General features: G+C 36.5%; 1 protein-coding gene across 2 annotated transcripts in view; it reads left to right on the top strand.

Annotated features, from left to right (window-relative positions):
• HCFC2 (host cell factor C2) overlaps positions 1–9,976 on the top strand; it is a 42,760-nt gene extending 32,784 nt beyond the window's left edge. For both annotated transcript variants that reach the window (XM_033220840.1, XM_033220841.1), the window contains exons 13-15: positions 1,695–1,832; positions 5,429–5,614; positions 6,403–9,976. In XM_033220840.1, the coding sequence (XP_033076731.1) occupies positions 1,695–1,832; positions 5,429–5,614; positions 6,403–6,717 (639 nt within the window). In that variant the 3' untranslated portion in view covers positions 6,718–9,976. The remainder of the gene's footprint in view (positions 1–1,694; positions 1,833–5,428; positions 5,615–6,402) is intronic.
• Positions 9,977–21,365: the final 11,389 nt, after the last annotated feature.

Genomic DNA, 21,365 nt, shown 5'->3' with positions numbered 1-21,365 from the left:
TAACGTGTTGTGTTCCCAATTTTGTTAAAAAATACATGCAATTCATACATTTATACTCTCACATGTACCCACACATAACCACTCTAAAATCCAGGTGGGGGGCCACAGATACTTTTTACTTTCTTCTTTATGCTTTTTATATTTTTCTATAATGAAATGTTATTTTTATAATCAGAAATGTGTGTATGTATATATACATACATATATGTGTATATATGTGTAAATTACATTAATGGTTAAAAGATAGGATGTGTTATGGAACGTAAAACTTAAATGGCTGTATTGCTAGCTACTTAATAGGAGCACAACAGAATATTGCAATAGTGGATTGACATAAATGTAGGGTAGCCCAATAATCTCTGATATTTGGTTGTTTTACGTAGGCCAAATTTGGTATGCATGGCACCAAACTTGAAATGTCAGGAAAGTGCCTTACAAATATACCAAGATTGTCTTACTTAGATAAATACAAGGATAAAACATATATATACTTTTGAGGGGTTTTTTTTGTTATTAGTCATTTCAACTTAATTTCTGTGAGCAAGAGTTTTCATTTGACCTAAATTTAACTTTTAGAATCTTTAAGAATTCTCTTTAGTTTTTGTTTTCTTTCAATCGTGACTTTATGGATTTTGACCATATATTTACCTTTATCAGCTTTCATCTTTCCAGAATGTTAAGTCCTAGTGTTTTTAGACTCTTCTTAGGGAAGGATTACTAAAATGAATTTTTTTTCTCTTGAGTCTATTTTGCCATGCATCAGCCAGAATTGTATTTGTTATTTGAGTTGGAGCCAGTTGTTTTATAAAAGTTGTTGAAGAGAGTTTTTACAACAAGTTTAAAGCTATTACTCTTTTAACTTTAAAGACTCTTCTAGTTAGCTCACTTTGTCATGTGTGATAGCCTAAATATTAAAAAAATGTGAATTATAAGCATGTACCTCTGCTGTTATATATTTAAGACAGAAATAAATAACTGAAGTGCACATTTGTTTTGAGCTTCTGGAAACAGTGTCTCATTTATAAGAAGATGGCTTTAAAAGGTTAGTTCCAGGGATAAGTATAATTCACTTACCACTAAAAGTAGCTTAAGGTAGAGGAAGTTTATTTGTTTTAAAACAGGATAAAAAATGTAAAACTGTTTAATCTACTCCTCTTTAGTATATACTAAAGTATATTCAAATTGCATTTTAGTTTTGAACATTTTTTCTCCTTTTAGGTTTGGAGAATCACAGGTATTTCAAGTGCAAAGATCACTGAATTTTTGCTAGTTGTTTTTGGATCTAGAAATGAGCCAGCTTGGAATGAATTTTTCTTTATTTGCTCCTTTTGGAGCAAGTTGTAATGTTAACGCTAAAGGAATTACATTTTCTGAGAGAGTCTCTGAAATGACAATGTTCTATAAAATAGCTGGCATTTTAACATATCACTGATTGGAAAGCATGCTAACTCCAGCTAGGTTGATAGTACAGAGCTACTGACTTGGAGAATGCCTGTCACTCCTGTGTTTGAATTGGCATCCCTGTTTCACTGTCAGTTGACCTAATCTGTTAAGACTTTATTTACATATGAGTTGTTAATGTTGTGGTGTTTATCCAAATACCTACTTGTAGATCACTGCATGGACTTATTAAATCTTGAAATTTTTCATATATTCAATAAGAGTCTTCATAAATTTTTTTTCTCTGAAATTAGAAAGAGACTCCTTCAAATCCAGTGGCCACCATGAAAGCAGGAGAACGACAATGGTGTGATGTGGGAATTTTTAAAAATAATACAGCTTTGGTGAGCCAGTTTTATTTGCTGCCAAAAGGGAAGCAAAGCATCTCAAAGGTAGCTATTGATATATTTTCTACATTGTAAATCATAAGCCTAAAGGATGAGATTTTTCTCTACCAATAACTAAGAAAGGGAAAGAAAAAAAATAATTAAGAATGAGATTTCTTTTTTAGAACCCTAATTCAGGTCACTTGAATGAGTAAAATTGGGATCCATCCACAATCTATATAATTGTGAATTCTGTATACCAAATGTATTAGGCCATTCTCACATTGCTATAAAGAAATACGTGAGACTGGCCGGGTGCAGTGGCTCACGCCTGTAATCCCAGCACTTTGGGAGGCCAGGGTGGGTGGATCACAAGGTCAGGAGATCGAGACCATCCTGGCTAACACGGTGAAACCCCATCTCTACTGAAAGTACAAAAAATTAGCTGGGTGTGGTGGCAAACACCTATAGTCCCAGCTACTCAGGAGGCTGAGGCAGGAGAATGGCATGAACCCGGGAGATGGAGCTTGCAGTGAGCCAAGATGGCGCCACTGCACTCCAGCCTGGGTGACAGTGCAAGACTCCATCTCAAAAAAACAAACAAACAAACAAAAAAAGAAATACCTGAGACTGTATAATTTATAAAGAGGTTTAAATGGCTCAAGGTTCCACAGGCTATACAGGAAGCATGATGCTGGCATCTGCTCAGCTTCTGGGGAGGCCTCAGAAAACTTCCAATCATGGCAGAAGGTGAAGGAAAAGCAGGCATGTCTTACATGGCAGGAACAGGGGCAATGCGTGGGGTGGGGAGGTGCCACACACTTTTAAACAACCAGATCTCATGAGAACTCACTATATAATACTAAGGGGGGGCTGGTGCTAAACCATTCATGAGAACTCTGCCCCTACGATCCAATCACCTCCCATCAGATCCTACCTCCAACACTAGGGATTACAATTCTGCATGAGATTTGGTAGGCAAACAGATCCAAATCATATCAGCAAGTTACACTGTATTCTTTGTTAAGGCCCTTTGTATGGACTACATCACAAGCATGTCATTTAAAAAATCTTTGAACCAGGTGTGGTGGAGCATGCCTGCAGCCCCAGCTACTCAGGAGGCTGAGTCAGGAGGATTTCTTGAGCCCAGGAGTTTGAGGCTGCAGTGCAGTATGATTGCACCTGTGAATAGCCACTACATTCCAACCTGGGCAACATAGCAATACCTATCTCTAAATTTAAAAAAAAAAAAAAAAAAAAAACTTATACAATCACTGAGGTGGAGAGTTTTTTGTTTATTGTTTGTTTGTTTGAGACAGGGTCTTGCTCTGTCACCCAAGCTGGAGTGCAGTGGTGCGATCAGAGTTCACTGCAGCCTCAACCTCCTGGGCTTAAGTTATCCTCACACCTTGGTTTCCTGAGTATCTAGGACTACAGGGACAAGCCGCCATTACCAGCTAATTTTTGTGGAGACTGAGTTTCACCATGTTGCCCAAGTTGGTCTCCAACTCCTGGGCTCAAGTGATCCTTCCGCCCCAGCCTCCAAAAGTGCTGGGATTACAGCTACGAGCCACCACACCCAGCCAATGAGCTGGGTTTTGAGTCATAAATAATTTAGTCTGACTAGCACAGATAAGAGTTTTTTGAAATATCTCTAATTTTGTTAACCAATGTGTCTAGAGAATGGAACTTTATTTTTCTATTGAAAAAAATTTTTTATTTCTGATTTTACAATTTTAAAAAAATCTAAAAGCCCTGATACACTATTAAATACAATCTAATGTTCCCTTGATGCTGAAACCTCTTAAAGAGGACCTCATATACATATATGAGATATTTTATATATATGTAAATTAGACATTTAACCTTCTAAGAATTATTACATAGATAACAGCTCCAAAGCACATTGAAAAAATTTATAAAGGCCAGGTGCAGTGACTCATGCCTGTAATCCCAGTACTCTGGAAGGCTAAGGTGAGAGGAGCTTGAGCCCAGGAGTTCCAGACCAGCCTGGGCAACATGGCAAGATCCTGTCTTACAAAAAATAAAGAAATTTTATGGGCAAGGTACATGCTTCTGCTCCCAACTACTTGGGAGGCTGAAGTGGGAGGATCATTTGAACCAGGAGGTCAAGGCTGCGGTGAGCCATGTTCAGGCCACTGCACTCCAGCCTGGATGACAGAGTGAGATGCTGTCTCCAAAAAATAAATAAATAAATAAATAAATAAATAAAAATTGAAAAAATTATTAAATGGAGAATTTCTGAGAGAGAATTGCCAAGGAAATAGATGTTCATTTTGAATCTCCTGAAGATATGTACAAATGGGGAATATATCCTATATATTTGTATGTATTTTAGTTGCTCTACTATTACTCCTCATATCCCTCTTTTTCATATAGAATTTTTCTAACTCTTGACAAAAATAGAAATTCTAGTTAATAATTAGTATTATGCCCAATGAAATTTCTCACTGTAGTTGGATTTCATATATAAAGACGTGTCTGTGTCCAAGGGCCTAGTAGCTATCTGATTTTTCCTAAAAGAAAAAATAGCCTAAAATTTAGAGCTAGTAAACTTAGGTTTGAATCACTAGTTCCAGCATTCAGCAGTGTGATCTTGGCAAGTCAACTTGTTTAATCTCTCCTAGACTCAGTTTCCTCATCTGTAAAGTAGGGATGACATGGCTCCCTTAAAATAGGAGAACACATTGGCGCTCTCTGTCTAACTGGGAGAGTTAGGGAGCATATGTAAAAATTGTTTGAAAGTTGTAAATGTTATTATATTCCTACCTACAGTATATAATCTAATTATTTAAGATTTATTTGGTGTCTGCTGAATTTTAATTTTAAAAAATGCTCTATAGGCCGGTCGTGGTGGCTCATGCCTGTAATCCCAGCACTTTGGGAGGCTGAGACAGGTGGATGACCTTTGCTCGGGAGTTCCAGAGAGGTGGATCACCTTTGGTCAGGAATTCCTGGGCAGCATGGCAAAACCCTATCTCTGCTAAAAAAATACAAAAATTAGTTGGGTGTGGTGGCAGTCATCTGTAATCGCAGCTACTTGGGAGGCTGAGGCAGGAGAATCGCTTGAATCTGGGAAGCAGACTGTTGCAGTGAGCTGAGATTGTGCCACTGCACTCCAGCCTGGGAGACAGAGCGAGACTCCGTCTCAAAAATAAAACAAAAAATACTCTGTACTACATGCTAGTCCCTCCTTTTCTATCAAGCTTGCCTGCCTGTCTCTAAAGGGTATTGTTCCTGGGCAGACTATTATTTGACAGTATATCTTCTGAGATTTCTGCTTCAAGATAAGTTTACATGATGATGGGATAGTTGATACTTTGTTTATAGTGGTTGTCAGCTTTTTTTCTACCTTCACATTGTTCACGTGAAGAATGCTCTTACATTTATCTGTATAATCAGTGATTCTCAGTTGGAAAGAGTGCTCCCCTCTGGATAAGGAGCAGATGTGTGGACTTAGTTGCTTCTCTGTTGGAGGGTTCATTCCATGTGAGAGAGAGGGAGATAAATGTGAACCAGAACCTTAAAACATAATTTATGTTTTAAAAGTTTTTTTGTTTAATAAAAATTGAATTAATTTTTGAAACTTTAACAATGTTAGTTGTACGTTTTCTTTGACTTTTGCATATATTACATTTTAGGTAGGAAATGCAGATGTACCTGACTACAGCTTGCTTAAGAAACAAGATCTTGTTCCAGGCACAGGATACAGATTCAGGGTTGCTGCAATCAATGGTTGTGGGATAGGTCCTTTCAGCAAAATCAGTGAATTTAAAACTTGTATTCCTGGTTTTCCTGGAGCTCCTTCTGCAGTCAGAATTTCAAAGGTGAGACATCGGGTCAAGACTTGTTGATTTTAAATTATTTGAAATTTCATATGTGAAATAAACTGTCAGTGTAGAAATTCTTGTTACCATCTAATGAAATGAGAGATACCTAAAAGAATGGATTAAAAGTTTAAAAAATAATTTTAGCTAATCATTCATATTTTTTTAACTTTTATTTTAAGTTCAGGGGCATATGTGCATGTTTGTTCCAAAGGTAAATGAGTGTCGTGGGCGTTTGTTGTGCACATTATTTCATCACCCAGGTATAGGTATTAAGCCTGATCCTCTCCCTCCTCCCACCATCCACTCTCCGAAAGGCCCCAGTGTGTGTTGTCTGCCTCTACGTGTCCATGTGATTTCAAGCAAAATTACAGCATCCAAATCACAGAAAGGCAGGGAAATCTGGTATGCTTCTAAATTTGTTCTTGTTATTATGGAATGAAAACATTTGGCTGGAGAATTTTAATAGAGCACTCGAAACTGAATTATATTTTATCCTAATGTCCCGTCCCTCCCTAGAGATTGTTTAGGAAATAAAAATCCCTGTTTTGGGACATTACAGGCAGACATTTAAACTTAGTTGTTTTTGAAAAGCAAGCATGAATTAAACATTGTAGATTCAAATGAGGTAGGTTTTAAAAATCAACAACAACAAAAAATCTAACATCTAATGCAATTATTTTAGGAAAAATGAGCATTTTCTATTCTAAAGATAGACTCAACATAATGAGTGATAACAGAGGAAACTTAAGAACCTTTAACCTGTTTTTTTTCCCGCCCTCTTCAAGAATGTTGAAGGTATCCACCTTTCCTGGGAACCTCCAACTTCACCTTCTGGAAATATTTTGGAATATTCAGCCTACTTGGCTATCCGCACAGCACAGATACAAGATAATCCAAGTCAACTTGTGTTCATGAGGATTTATTGTGGTCTTAAGACATCATGTACAGTAACTGCTGGGCAACTTGCAAATGCACATATTGATTATACATCCAGGCCTGCCATTGTGTTCAGGATATCAGCAAAGAATGAAAAGGGATATGGACCAGCTACACAAGTTCGGTGGCTTCAAGGTAACAATAAGAAAGCACCTTTAAATTGAATTTTTTTTTACTGAAGCTATTGTGATGATTATTTATTAGTAACTGGTTATGAAGATTTGTCATTTAAAAGAGTATTCTCTGACTGTATTTCCAGCAGTTATGAACTTAAGTTTGTAAATTGTTCTTAAAATGTATTTGCTGAATTATAGATCCAAATAAAAGAAAAGAAGCAAAGACTCTCTGAAAATTAGTATATGAGTTCTTCCTTACAGATATAGCTCTTGTATAAAGAAAAACAGTGAAATTAAGATAAAAGCTAGAAAGCTTTATTACCCCAATATATTTTATAAGGGCTATGTAACCCAGTCATCCTAGAGTTATTGAGATAATTCTAGTAACTGGCTGTTGTATACTATGCTGTCTTATGTAGTAAATGTTCTCTACTTTGTAAATGTCCTATCTTTGAGTACTCCCTCTATCTTTATTCTATATGAGCAGTATTCCTCTAACAGCTGTCTTCTGTTGGATAATATGTGTGATACTATAATAATTCTAGTAGTTGTTTGATTCCTTTCTTTGTTTACAGTTAGCACAGAGCTTAAGAAATTAAAAAAGAAAGAGGCAAGTTTAGAAACTGCTTTTGAACTTTTATTGTTTTCCAAGAATCATGGTAAAATACAATAAGAACAATGAGTTTTCTTGATTCTTACCAGGCCAATATATTTGAATATATTTTTGGCCAAAGCACTTAACTTATCTGGCCCTCATTTTCCTCATAACAGATGAGGGAGTGAAAACAGTTTATCTTTTAGGTCCCTTTCAGCTCTAAGGTTTTGTGTTTTTAGTAGAAGTGAAATATATCCCTGAACATTTTCATCTGTCTTAATGGCTCTAATTTTGCTTTTGCTAAAATTAAAATCTTCATAATTGAATTCAAAATTAAAGTATATGTCCTCCTATTGGAGAAAGAAACAAGCACCTTAACAGGACACAAGTTTTAAAATAGTGTTTTAAACATTTGTAAGATTTTTGTAAATGCTCTAAATGTTTTATTTTTGCATTGTTTTTACCTTGAAATTGTATAAACTTTTTTACTATGAAAATATAAGCATTAGACAGCTAACTCAGGTTCCATTACAACCTTAAAGATACAGATAGGTATTATAAACATTCTGCTACAGGTAACTTGTTTTAAACCTTTTAGGAATTTCATGGTTCCACTGCCTATTTAAACCTGGAATTAATATACAGAGCAATAATTGCAGAAAAGATATTTCAAACTAAGAGCTTCAATAACTACAGGGGCACAGGTCTATCTTTTTTTATACCACATAACCTTATGCCAGTTTAGGTTGACTGAGTAGCTATGTCCTCAAATTTCATGTATAATACCGCCCAGCAAAGATGGATTTAATTGTGCAGAATTGATATATATGTGTGTTCCAGTTACTAATTTAAAGTATATAGAATATTTTAATATATAATTTTTGTAAAGAACTGGGATTTTTATACTACAGTATTTGTAATTAATGTGTCTCACTAATTAAGTTTCTCTTGAAGAAAATATGCAAATTGTTAGACACATAATAAGTGGTTTCCAAACTCTAAAGATAAAATAAATGCACTACTATGGTGTTGTTAGAATACCTTTTTTGTGGCTGTATGAATCTTTACTCTTTAAATGTGTACTTTACAATGTTTACAAGGAGCTTCTCTGGTTTGTTATCCCAGCAGTGCCCTTGGTGAGAGCTTCATTCTGCATTTGTTTAATTCATATGCTTTGCTTTTGGCATATGCTTGCTTTTTGCACTAGTAGAATTTTAACTTACCTCATTATTATGTTTGTAATCATTTGTCTAGCTTCTGTAATGTGTCTGATATAGGCTAAACAAATACTTAACCAAAGTTAAAATACATGGTAAGCAATTTTGCACATATTAAATATTAGGGTTTGTTGTGTATATGTGTATACTTAATTATAAAAAGAATATGAATGGAAAGTTATACTAAAAGTATATGTTTGAAGCCCAATTATTTTAAAGATCTGTTGCTTTAATAGAAAAAGTTTGGCTTTCAACGCTTTCTTTTCTGCATTAATTAACAACGTGCATCTTGAAGCACTTCTAATGACAAGGAGTAAGTTGATTTTAAGCAAAGGATAGAATATTTGTTTGAGTGTGCACATTTATACCTGTTTAGTATTTGATTCAGTTTACTTTGCTTAAATGCCTCCACTCTTCTGGACCAGGAGGTGATTCTGAACCTGTGGTTCTAACATATGACTTACTTTTTAGAGGGAAGAGAAGTCTTTCTATACTGAGGGATTTGTTAAAATGATAAATGTTTTTTGTCTTGATACTTAGCCCAGATTCTTTTTTTTTTTTTTTGGCATTTGTACATTAAACACCAGTCGTATTTATCTCTGTGATAAGGGATTGGTGACTAAAAAATGCCATTAAGAAATCTCTGTGGCTTTGACATTAGTAGTTAATAAGAGATCTTAGAGCTGTGTGCTGATGAATAGAATGAATTGGAGTAAATAGCAAGAGAAGTGCATTTAGCTTCTTATGATTTGCACATTTTCTAAGTGAAGATCCCTCTGTGTAGCAGTAGGCTGTATCATGCAGATATTTTTCATAGGATTTGCACTGAGTTAAATGACTTTCTTTACTCTTCCCAGTCGGGTAAGCAATTCAAATGTAACAAGCCTTTGTGCCAGTCCTCTTCTGTGTTCTGCAACTCTGGCTCTCATAAGTAGTAAAAGTATTTTTGATATTGCATGCTTTCAGAATTATGTTTTCTAAAATATCATATTGGCTTCATTTTAGTTTAATAAACTTCTTTGGCAACTTAATTAGACATAGGGTATATATAAACTCAATTTTATCTGCATTCTTTAAAAAATTGAAATAATCTGATTGCATGTATGAAGGACTCCTGCCTCATTACCCAATTACATAAATACAATTATCTGTAGGAAGGTGAAATTGTTGATCTATTATTTCAAAGACTTGTAGACTAGCAAAGATTCATTCTGATTAGAAATAAGGTCTATAGCTAAAGATATTTTTATTTTTAAAAATTACAGCCCTTGTAACATAAAAATCATTTGTAACATTGGATATGAAGAGATTATTAGTATTTAAAATTATTGTAGTCATTTGATCATAAATGAAGTAGATTGCAAAATAGACTTGGTCTTTGACCCTTTAAGGTGTAACTGACTGACTGTTGTGTTTTCCAAGACTGATTTTAGGCAGTTTTATGTATCGTGTACCAATGATATGTAAAATAAAGCACCTTTTCTACTATAAACAATTACAGGTGTTATTTATTGTGAAGGATATGAAAGAAAAGTTAGTGATGGCAGAGTGAATCTGTAGAAATGTTGATTTTATATTTAAAATAACATGTAAACATATTAAACATATTAACATGTTTAATTAATATTTGATAATTAACATGTTTAATAATTGTTAAACATATATTTAAAAGGCTGCCTGTATTGTTTGAAATAATATAGGCAACCTTTAAATTAAGAATGGATTGTGTTTAAAAACTTGTTTTTAAGTTTTTAAGATGGCAATTGGGAGTCATTTTCTCATAGAAATGTAAATCCTATGTAAGTAACCCTTGTCATACCTGAACTAGTATGCTTGAAAGTAAAAAGGCCAATGACTCCAAGAAACAGTCTAAACTTGTTGTCACCTTTTTTTTGTCTTTCATTTACTCTAAAATATTTTTCTTTATTCTTTTCATCCTTTTAAATTCGTAGCAGCCAGACTTCTGACCTGCTACTCCATTGAAATGGCTCTAGCAAAGTTCAAGGATAACTTCCCATTTCCCAAATCCAGGGAACTCTTTTATCGTATTTAATCTTGTCGTTTGAAACTTTTGTCCACTGTCTCGGCACTTCCTCATTTTTGTGGTGTCTGATACCATGCTTTCTGTCCATCTTTACACACCTCCTCCTGTCTATGGTCCCCCTTTTTACTCCCCCCGGCCCCATTCATCTTTTTTCCTAGATTCAGGCCAAATTGCCAACCTGAAGAAGTCTTTCCTGACATACTCCACCACCAGCTAGATTTAACCCCTTCTTTTTGTTCTCCCACTGTCCTTTGTTAAATCTTCTGTCATAGCAGTCTAAAAACTTAGTGCCCCTATTTGTTAGCATGCCCCTCTCCGTCTGCTAGATGGTAGGTCTTCGAGGCAGAGATTGTGTCTTTATACCCGTTCCATGTTGGCCGGCTAGTTAACTGGTACTTAAATATTTTAACAAGTGGGTAAAGAAAATTTACCTTTACACCATTACACTTCTTCATATTCCCACTCCTCCTAAATAGAGGTCAAAAATGGGAGGGAAGCTTTGAAAGGGGAAGAGATTTTTTGCAGATTTGCCAAGTTCTGAAGGAAATACAAACTCTTTAGCTTTGTCTTCCCCTGCCCTGCTTTTAGGTTAAAAGAAGTTCTGGAATAAGAGATTTAGTATAGGAGGTCTTTGATTTGAAAAGGTCCTTCTATCAGATCAGGTTTGTTTTTTTAAAAAAAAAAAGGAAAGAAGAAAGATCATAGTCTTTGATGAGGTTATGGGCATTGCTGGATTATGATTTTTAACACTGGATGATCAAAATGAGCTAAAACTGTCAAAGTTAATCTCTGACACTAGAAATTACCTACCTATATAAGTTCGGGAACTGCTGAAGGACATGGGTACCAGGATTGGAACTGCATTGGATTCTGTTACATATCAAGTCAGGTCACTGTTACCACCTCTAAGCTTGTAGGACAAAAGATTCTTACACTCAGGAAAATGAGATGACATTGACAAAACTCCCTTCTAAGTTGTCTAGTTATAGTTGTTAGTCCCTAGACTTACAGATTTCTGTGACTCCAGAAAAAAACTTACTTTGATCATTCCTGGAAAAACATGAACTACAAAATTCTGGGGGAAAATCAATAAATTCTGTAAACTAAATGAAGGGCTCATGTCTGTAATCCCAAGCCAAGGTGGGTGGATCACCTGAGGATTGACCAGCCTGGCCAATATGGTGAAACCCCGTCACTACTAAAAATACAAATATTAGCTTGGTGTGGTGGCGGGCGTCTATAATCCCAGCTACTTGGGAGGCTGAGGCAGGAGAATCACTTGAACCTGGGAGGCAGAGGTTGCAGTGAGCCAAGGTTTCGCCATTGTACTCCAGCCTGAGCGACAAGAGTGAAACTCCATCTCAAAAAAAAAAAAAAAAAGCCATAAAATCTGAGAACACCAGCCTCCTTGTTCAAAATAGATTTCTACATTTCATTAGTATCAATTTGCTTCTCTCCTGTTTTCTGCAGAACTAATTATCAAGAAAGTATCCACTTGTGGGCCTGTTAATCTCAGCAGAGGGGATCTGGAACTGAGCATGAGGTTCTTTTGTTTTATATATTTGGTATTTTGGATAAATTAGGTTGAGCAAAGGCCTGCTACTTAATCATCAAATTCACAATCTGGCCACCACTCCTGTTAGTACCTCACATTCAAAAAAGTTATGAGAATGCAAGATTATAAAGCCTTTGGTCTTGGATAGAGAGAATGCTGGGAAGTCATAGAGATGAGGTTGTGAAGGTTACAGAAGTGTTCCTTATATTTACTGATTTTAATTTGCTTGTTCAAAAGATATTTGAAGAGTGCCTAGAGATGTCAGGGTGTTTACATATAAAAGAGAAGAAAGTATGAATTGGTGGCATATCAGATATAGAAGATGTCATGGAGAAGGAAACGTCCTCCCCTCCCCCCACCGTTTTACCCACTTCCCCCTTCATGGTCTTCTTACCCCCCAGAGATATGAAACTAAAAGATCCATCATTCCTGAGCATGAGAATTGAGGAAGGCACAAAAGGAGCCCTTTGGTATGAGCACATACAGGTTAAAAATAAAAGGTAGCAGCTGGTGTTTGGTTTTGAACATAGAAAAACCATGTCCACTAGTAAATTATACTCCAACAAATGTCCAGCTCCAACCAAAAAGATTATCCATTCTTCCTACTGAGAAGATACAGTAGACGTTCTCTGAGAATTTAAGAAGAGTTACCTCCTTTTCTCTTTTCATACTGGGGAAGGGGCAAAAAGCTACAGCCATAATGTTCATCATCCGCTTTAACAAAGCATAGCATGTAAGAGCGCGGGCAGAGATCTGAAGATAAAACTGCTTGATTCAAAATCATCCTTCCAGTTGTGGTTTAGCACCCCCTGGTGGCATTGTCCAGTCCAGTTTACATGTGGGTAAGATTCTAGGTCTTGTAGCTGCCCAGGATTTAAAAAATAGCTACAGCAATACCTGGAGCTTTCTGGTGAGTTGGCAACCCTGTGTTAGACCCAACCCTGTGTTAGACCCAGTTGGAGAGACTGGACCTGGAGAATATACTTTCTACTTTCCTGCAACTTCCTAACCCAAGATAATAACTTTAACCCACCCTGTTTAGATACAGGGACACACTGATATTTCAAGATTCATTTAATTTTTGAGGATTTTTAAATTGTATATCAAAAGTTCTAGCTAGTTTTCTGAATCAGGAGAAATTGCATCTTAACTATGTCTCATTTAAGTCTACAAAATGGCACTGACATTGATAACCTTGGTAAAGACATGATTGCAAAATTGTTATAACATTTGTGTGACCAGTAAGACACCTGTTATTGAGCAATGTGGAGAAACGGTCAGTTGCTGCCATGCACTTTCCATATTTTTGGAATACTTAATACATAAATGCATTATTAGGAGAATATGTGAAAGGAAATTTGTACTTTTGAAAGTCAACATAATTCAGTAAAGAGGTGGTGTCTTTGTCAATTTATTTGGAATATATATCACCAATCATTTCATTATCTGCTTTATATAAATAATTATACCCAGAGAACAAAGTAACCAGTTAACCAGAGTCATACCAGTGAGTCCAAGCCAACTTGGAAGAACAGTGCTATAATATTGCCGTCTCACTGGATCTTGACCCTGTGGGAATCTCCTTAACTTTGGTGAGGAATAGTCCATACTCATTTCTTTTTCATATTATCATGTATTGCTTCCCCCATTATTATAATTGACTGATTTGCATAGCACAGTAGTGGCTGAAATACCAGAAAATGTTTTCTCTTTGTTGGTGAAATATGTATTGCATAACCTTATATCTTTTTTCTTTTAAAATGTTTGTTGTGAAATAATACATACAAAAGTATATTGTGTATGTATGGTTTAAAAAATAACATGGCCACACAGTACTCAACCTTCAGCTTAAGAACTAGAACATTCTCAGCTGCCTAGAATCCCCCATTTGTTCTCCCTCCATAGATTATATGAGGTAAACATTCTTCTGGATTTTTTGTTAATAATTCCCTATGTTTTCATTTGTGACTCTACCATCTATGTATGTATTCCTAATAATATATTGTTTAGATTTACTTGTTTTTGAGCTTTCATGTACATGGAATCATGCTGTATGTATTCTTCTGTGACCTCTTTTTTCTGACATTGTTTTTGGGATTCCTATCCATGTTTATGCATGTAACTGTATTTCATGTCTTCACGGCTGTATGATATTTGATTGTATGACTGTTTCACAATTTATTTATCCATTCTTCTGTTTATGGAGATTTCGATTGTTTTCAGCATTTTGCAATTACAAACCATGCTGCTATAAACATTCTGCCCAATTACAATGTAAGCTGTGTGCGGGCAGAAGTTTTGTCTGTTCTGTAATCTACCATATTCCCAATGTCTAGAACAATGTCTGGCACCAGGTAGATGCTCAATAAATATCTGAGGAATGAATGACTTCTTGTATTGTCTCCTGGTGCACTTTTACAGCAGTTGCTCTAGGACAGTTGTTGTCAAAGTGTGGTTCAGGGACCCCTGGGGGTCCCTGAGACCTTTTTGGGAGGGGTCTATGAGGACAAAACTATTTTCATAATACTACTAAGGCAATATTTGTTCATTTCATTCTCATTTTTTCACAATTTTCCAGATGTATGATAACATCATCACTCTGGCAGCTAATCAAGTATACTTGTATATTTTTGTTTTTAAAAGTCTGAATTTTAATTTCTAATATGGTAAATATTGATAGATATAACCTACATGAACAACAGCTCTTTGAGGCCGTCAATAGTTTTTAAGGTTAGAAAGAGGTTCTCTAAGGAGTGGGTTTTACTTGGTAATTGTTTTCTAAAGCATTTGTACCAACTTACACTCCCACTGGCAGTGGTTGAGAGTTCCCATGGCTTCACATCTTGGCAAACACTTGGTCTTGACTGTCTTTGTATGTGCCAACTGGATGGCTATTATGTGGTTTCTTACTGTGGGTTTAATTTGCATTTCCCTGATTACTAATGAAATTAAATGTTTCTTCATATATGGGTCCATCATGATTCCTCTTCTGTGAAATATTCATGTCTTTTGCCCATTTTTCTGTTAGGTTGTCTGTCTTTTTTTCATTGATTCATATGATGGATACCAATCCTTTGTCAGTTAAATATATTGCATACATCTTCTCTCAGTTTGTGTATTGTCTTTGTAATTGTAAAGAATCTGTTGATGTACTTGGAGAGAACTGACATCTTTTCAATAATGAGTCTTTCCAGCCAAAACCATTTTGTAGCTTTCCATTTATTAGATCTTCTTTAATGTCTCAATATACTTTAAGAATGTTCTACATAAAGGCCTTTACATCTTATATTAGATTTCATCCTAGTGGTTTTATAGTTTTTAATGCTGTAGTTAAACTGAGTTTTTATCTTTTTAAAATTTGTTTTTATCTTAAAATTTTTCTCATTATTTTTATTGACTTTGTTAATTTCATTCGAAGTACATAACAATATTTCTATATAATCAGCAATAACCAGAAGGAAAGTATAATTTTAAAAATTCAGTTTGGCCGGGCACGGCGGCTCACACCTGTAATCCCAGCACTTTGGGAGGCCAAGGCGGGTGGATCATGAGGTCAGGAGATTGAGACCATCCTGGCTAACACGGTGAAACCCCGTCTCTACTAAAAATGCAAAAAATTAGCCAGGCGTGGTGGCATGCGCCTGTAGTCCCAGCTACTCGGGAGGCTGAGGCAGGAGAATGGTGTGAACCTGGGAGGCAGAGCTTGCAGTGAGCTGAGATCACACCACTGGACTCCAGCCTGGGTGACAGAGTGAGACTCTGTCTCAAAAAAAAAAAAAAAAAATTCAGTTTACCTGTTATGGATGGTAACTGAATTTTACTGAATTACTGAATTTTTAAAATTGTACTTTCCATTCTGATTGTTGCTGATTTTTAAAATTCAGTTTAATTAAATTTAGTTTACCCGTTTCCATCTCGTAACAGGTAAAATTAACACCTGTTAAAATTATACTTTCCATTGTGATTATTGCTGATTATATGGAAATAATGTTGATATGTATTGATTTTAGATCCAACAACTATGCTAAACTTTTATTAGTTCTAACAATGTATCTAGATGTCCTTTGAGTTTTTTAATTAACGTTTGCGAATAATGGCAATTTTTGTCCTTTCTGATCCTTACAACTTTTTAAAAATTTCTTCTTATATTTCTGTGCTAGCTAGCACCTATAGAACAATGTTGAAGAGAACTGATAGTGAACATCTTTGTCTTAACCCTGATTGAAAGATTTTCTTTTTTTTTTTTAACATTTCACTGTTTAGTTGTTTTTTTGTTTGTTTGTTTGTTTTTTGTTTTGTTTTTTTTTTTTTTTGGTAAATGGCCTTTATTAGTTTAAGGAAGTTTTTGTTTTTTTGGTTTGGTTTTTTGTTTCTGTTACCCAGGCTGGAGTGCATGGCATGATCACAGCTCACTGCAGCCGTGATCTGCTGGGCTCAAGTGATCCTCCTGCCTCAGTATCCCAAGTAGCTGGGACTACAGGCATGTGCCATCATGCCCAGCTTATGTTTAAATTTTTTTGTAAAGATGAGGTCTCATTATGTTGCTCAGGCTGGTCTCCAGTTCCTGGGTTCAAGCAATCCTCCTGCCGCAGCCTTCCAAAGTGCTAAGATGGCCAGTGCTCCGCTGCACCTGGCCACAGAAATTACCTTCTTTATCTAGTTTGCGAATAGTTGTATTATGAATGGATATTGAATTTTATTCAAGGCTTTTTCCTGTCTCTCCTTTAATCTGTTAATGTATAAATTATGGTAACTGACTTTTTAATATTAAACCAACTTTTAATTCCAATTATAAACCCAACTTGGTCATGGTGTGTGTTTTAATACATTGCTGGACTCAATTTGCCGATATTTTATTTAGTTTTGGTCCTATAGGCCAGGCGCGGTGGCTCACGCCTATAATCCCAGCACTTTGGGAGGCTGAGGCGGGCAGATCACTTCAGGTCAGGAGTTCGACACCAGCCTGGCCAATATGGTGAAGCCCCATCTCTACTAAAAATACAAAATAACTGGGCATGGTGGTGTGCACCTGTAGTCTCAGCTATTCAGGAGGCTAAGTCACCAGAATCACTTGAGACCGGGAGGCGGAGATTGCAGTGAGCCCAGATCACACCACTGCACTCCAGCCTGGGCGACTGAGCAAGATGATATCTCAAAAATAAATAAATAAAAACAAATAAATAGTTTTGCTCCTAAGTTCATGAGTAAAATCAGTCTGTAATACTTTCGTGTCCTATCATTGTCTGATTTTGGTATCAAAATTATACTAGCCTCATGAAATGGTGAGTTTTTCAATTTTCTGGAAGTGTTTAAGATCAGAACAGTCTTTAAAACCATTTGGTCATTAATGGAAGATTTGTATTCAATGTCTTTAAAGGTTATAAGAGCATTAAGATTTTATATTATTCTTGTCAGGTTTTTTTTTTTTTTTTTTTTTTTTTTGAGATGGAGTCTCCCTCTTGTCGCCCAGGCTGGAGTGCAGTGGCGTGATCTCAGCTCACTGCAAGCTCCACCTCCTGGGTTCATGCCATTCTCCTGCGTCAGCCTCCCGAGTAGCTGGGACTACAGGCACCTGCCACCACACCCGGCTAATTTTTTGTATTTTTAGTAGAGACGGAGTTTCACTGTGTAAGCTAGGATGGTCTCAATCTCCTGACCTTGTGATCCACCTGCCTCGGTCTCCCAAAGTGCTGGGATTACAGGCGTGAGTCACCATGCCTGGCCTCTTGTCAGTTTTATTATTTTTTCTAGGGATTTATCCATTTCATCTTAGTTTAAGATTTCTCCTGTATGAAGCTGTCTGTATTATTCTTGTATATTTTAGTCTCCATAGCATCTGTTAGTTAACCCCATTTCATTACTGTTGATTTGTGCTTTCTCATTTTTCTTGATTAATCCTTCAAGAGGTTTAAATGTTTAACACATTAGTTTCTTTAAAAGTATATTTCCAAATGTCAGGGATAGGTTATAGTAGGTTGTCTAAATCTATATTTCTTTTTTTTTTTTAAGACACAGGGTCTCACTGTCACCCAGGCTAGAGTACAGTGGTGCAATCATAGCTCAGTGCAGCCTTAACTCCTGGGTCATGATCCTCCTGCTTCAGCCTCCTCCTAACGAGGACTATAGGCAGCGCCACCACACCCAGCTAATTTTTTTTTTTTTTGAGAGATGTCTTGCTATGTTGCCCAAGCTGGTTTCAAACTCCTGGGCTCAAGCTGTCATTCGATCTTGAACTCCCAAAGTGTTAGGATTACAGGTGTGAACCACTGTGCCTAACCTTAATCTATATTTCTAATATCATTTGCCAGAGAACATGATCTCTAAGAGTTTGGTTTTCTGAAACTGAGACTAGTTTATGTCCTATTATGTGGTCAGTTTCATGAATATTCCATGTGTATTGGTAAAGAATGTGTATTACCTAATAGTTGAGTATTATATTCTGTAAGTCTCAGATCAAACTTGTTAGTTGTGTTGGGTACAACTTTATTGATTTAACTTGTACCTGATTTATTTACTGGAATCTAAGATTTCATTGTAATGGATCTTATAATTTCTCTTAAAGTTGTACTTGCTTTTTCATTGGCTTTATTACTAAGTGCATACTAATTTAGAATTGTTCTATTTCCCTAGTAAAGTGAGCCTTTTAAAATTGGTTAGTGGTTCTGTCTCTATGACTGCATGTTGCCTGCATCTTCTTTGTTGTCAGTACTTACGATAACGATGTTTTGGTTACTCTTTGTCTGGTATGTCTTAGATTTTTCTTTGGCCTTTTAGTTCAAGTTTATAGGAGACATACCTAAAAGATAAAGCCAAAGAAAACCTGCCTTTTTAACTGCATAGTCTAGTCCATTTATACTTATTGTGATCACAAATATCATTATATTTATTTCTAGGTTTTTGTCATAAATTATCTGTCACAGATTTTTGTATCCACTCCTGCCTTCTTGCCTTGTCTTCAAATTTTCTTTTTCCCCCATTGTTTTTAGTTTTCAATTATTGTATTTTATTCTTACAAGTTCTATTTGGTTTACAAATCTCCTTGTTTCTGTGCAATCTTTTGTTCCTTTTTCCATGCTTCTATTTCTCTAAATGTCATTAATTTTTTCCTATGTTAATACCAATATTGAGTCTTTGTGGATGCTTCTGTTGTCTGTTGTATATTTTTTTACTCATGGTGCCATCCTCCCTTGAGTTTACAGTCTCTGTTGCCCAGGCTGGAGTGCAGTGGTGCAGTCTTGGCTCACTGCAACCTCTACCTCCCAGGTTCAAGCAATTCTCCTGCCTCAGCCCCCTGAGCAGCTGGGATTACAGGCACATGCCACCGTGCTTGTCTAATTTTTCTATTTTTAGTAGAGATGGGGTTTTGCCATGTTGGCCATGTGGAGTTTGTGATATCTTAAACTTCTATTCCTTGCCAAATAATTTGAAGCATGGACTGAAATTGAGATCTTTGAGAGAACTTTGCTCTGCCAGACATCCAGAAGCAACCAACCTGAGACGACTTTTCAATTATCAACTGACATTTCAGTTGAGGAACAGCCTGTCGTTATGAATTTGAGGTTATGGGTAATTTACACCCCTTCATCCAGCACCAAAATTGAGGCAGGCAAGCCTCCTTGCTACCTATTTCTCCATGGTGGCTGTAATAAGACTTCTACCTAGGTAAGCATTCAGCTTTATGTCCAGGCCCCCCTCTCCTGCTAGGTCATGAACACTAGAGTCCAAAAGAACTCTTGGAGCAAAAGCAGGCTTTGGTGCTAGCTTACCTCACAGGTTATTTTTGCTTCATTTTTGGAGTTCTGCAAATTCCTTGCTTTCATGATACACTTTAAAATGCATTATTCAATTAATTTGCTGAGAGTTCACATTATTTTGTTATAAAGCATTTGAGGGTTTTTAAGTGGGAGTTGTTAGGGTATCTAGGCTGTCTTACTCTTGGAACTAGTCTAGATTAACAGTTTGCCCTTTATGTGAGTAGAATACATGGTACTTTGTAGTAGTCTATCAGAACTGCAAGATGTCTGGTTCTCTCTGTACAGTTCTGTAATAAGATAGCACTTTTACAATGTGGAGACTACTACTTGCAAGGTTGGGAATGTGCAGAAAGAAACCATTTTTTAAAGATAGACTCTTCCTCCAAAGTAAGGAACAGCTCTGCCATTTCCTTAAATGTCCCAAACATTGTGTTCTTTGATTAACGGTTGCTTTGATCTGAAAGAAGAATTCGGATCTGGTTTCTTGTAAAACTAATATTGGGGGATTATATATGCATGAATGAGCCTCCCTGGCATTACCTGTCCTGGCTGAAAGGCACTTTCTGTTATGACTTGTCCTTGCCCAGTAACTTGTTTTCAACAACTGCCTAGTGTTCAAAGTTCAGAAATATCTTTCATTCAGATGTACTCTGAAATTGAGCCCTGGAAAACAGTTGCAAAAGTATGTCACAAACCTGTTACTGCTTGCTTTTAAAGGATAATCAAGGAAGATCTAAATTATACCTTAAAGAGGCAAAATTTTATGCCATGGATCAGAATTTTATAATCTCAGTATATTTTTGTGGAAGAAAAAAGAATTACCTATTAACATAAATTGCTCCCCTAAAACTAGTACATGGCCTTTGAGACAGTGCCAGTGGCCGGGCGCAGTGGCTCACACCTGTAGTCTCAGCACTTAGGGAGGTCAAGGTGGGTGGATTGCCTGAGCTCAGGAGCTGGCAACCAGCCTGGGCAATACAGTGAAACCCCGTCTCTACTAAAATACAAAAAATTAGCCGGGCTTAGCAGCGTGTGCCTGTAGTCCCAGCTATTCGGGAGACTGAGGCAGAAGAATTGCTTGAACCCCAGAGGCAGAGGTTGCGGTGAGCTGAGATCACACCACTGCACTCCAGCCTGGGCAACAAAGTGAGACTCCGTCTCAAAAAAAAAAAAAGTGCCAGCACATATTTTAATGACTTTATTCTTACCTGACACACTTGCTCAAATTAATTTTGGCAAAGGAGTTCTTACAATACATTGCCTTGCACAGGTATCCCTTTAATATGCAGTGGAAAAAGAAAACAGTCTCTGGAGTAGGATCAGGGAAAACTGTAACTTTACTATTAGGCAACTGCCTCTCTTTAAAGGCAATGGCCAGAAGCCAGAGAAATGAATCCATGCCAGTGCCATCTGTGGCCCAAGATTTGAAGAGATTATGCCTTATGGTTTCACAAATCCTTAAAATCCGGTACAAAAGCAGCCATCTTGAAACAAGCTTCTAAGGGGCAGTACAGCAGCCAGTATAAAAGGC

This window comes from Trachypithecus francoisi, unplaced genomic scaffold, assembly GCF_009764315.1.
Source record: "Trachypithecus francoisi isolate TF-2019V2 unplaced genomic scaffold, Tfra_2.0 Lachesis_group11, whole genome shotgun sequence".
In the NCBI taxonomy this organism is placed as follows: domain Eukaryota; kingdom Metazoa; phylum Chordata; class Mammalia; order Primates; family Cercopithecidae; genus Trachypithecus; species Trachypithecus francoisi.
Note: the sequence above shows the minus strand (reverse complement) of the source record. Positions and strands in the feature narration are given on the sequence as shown.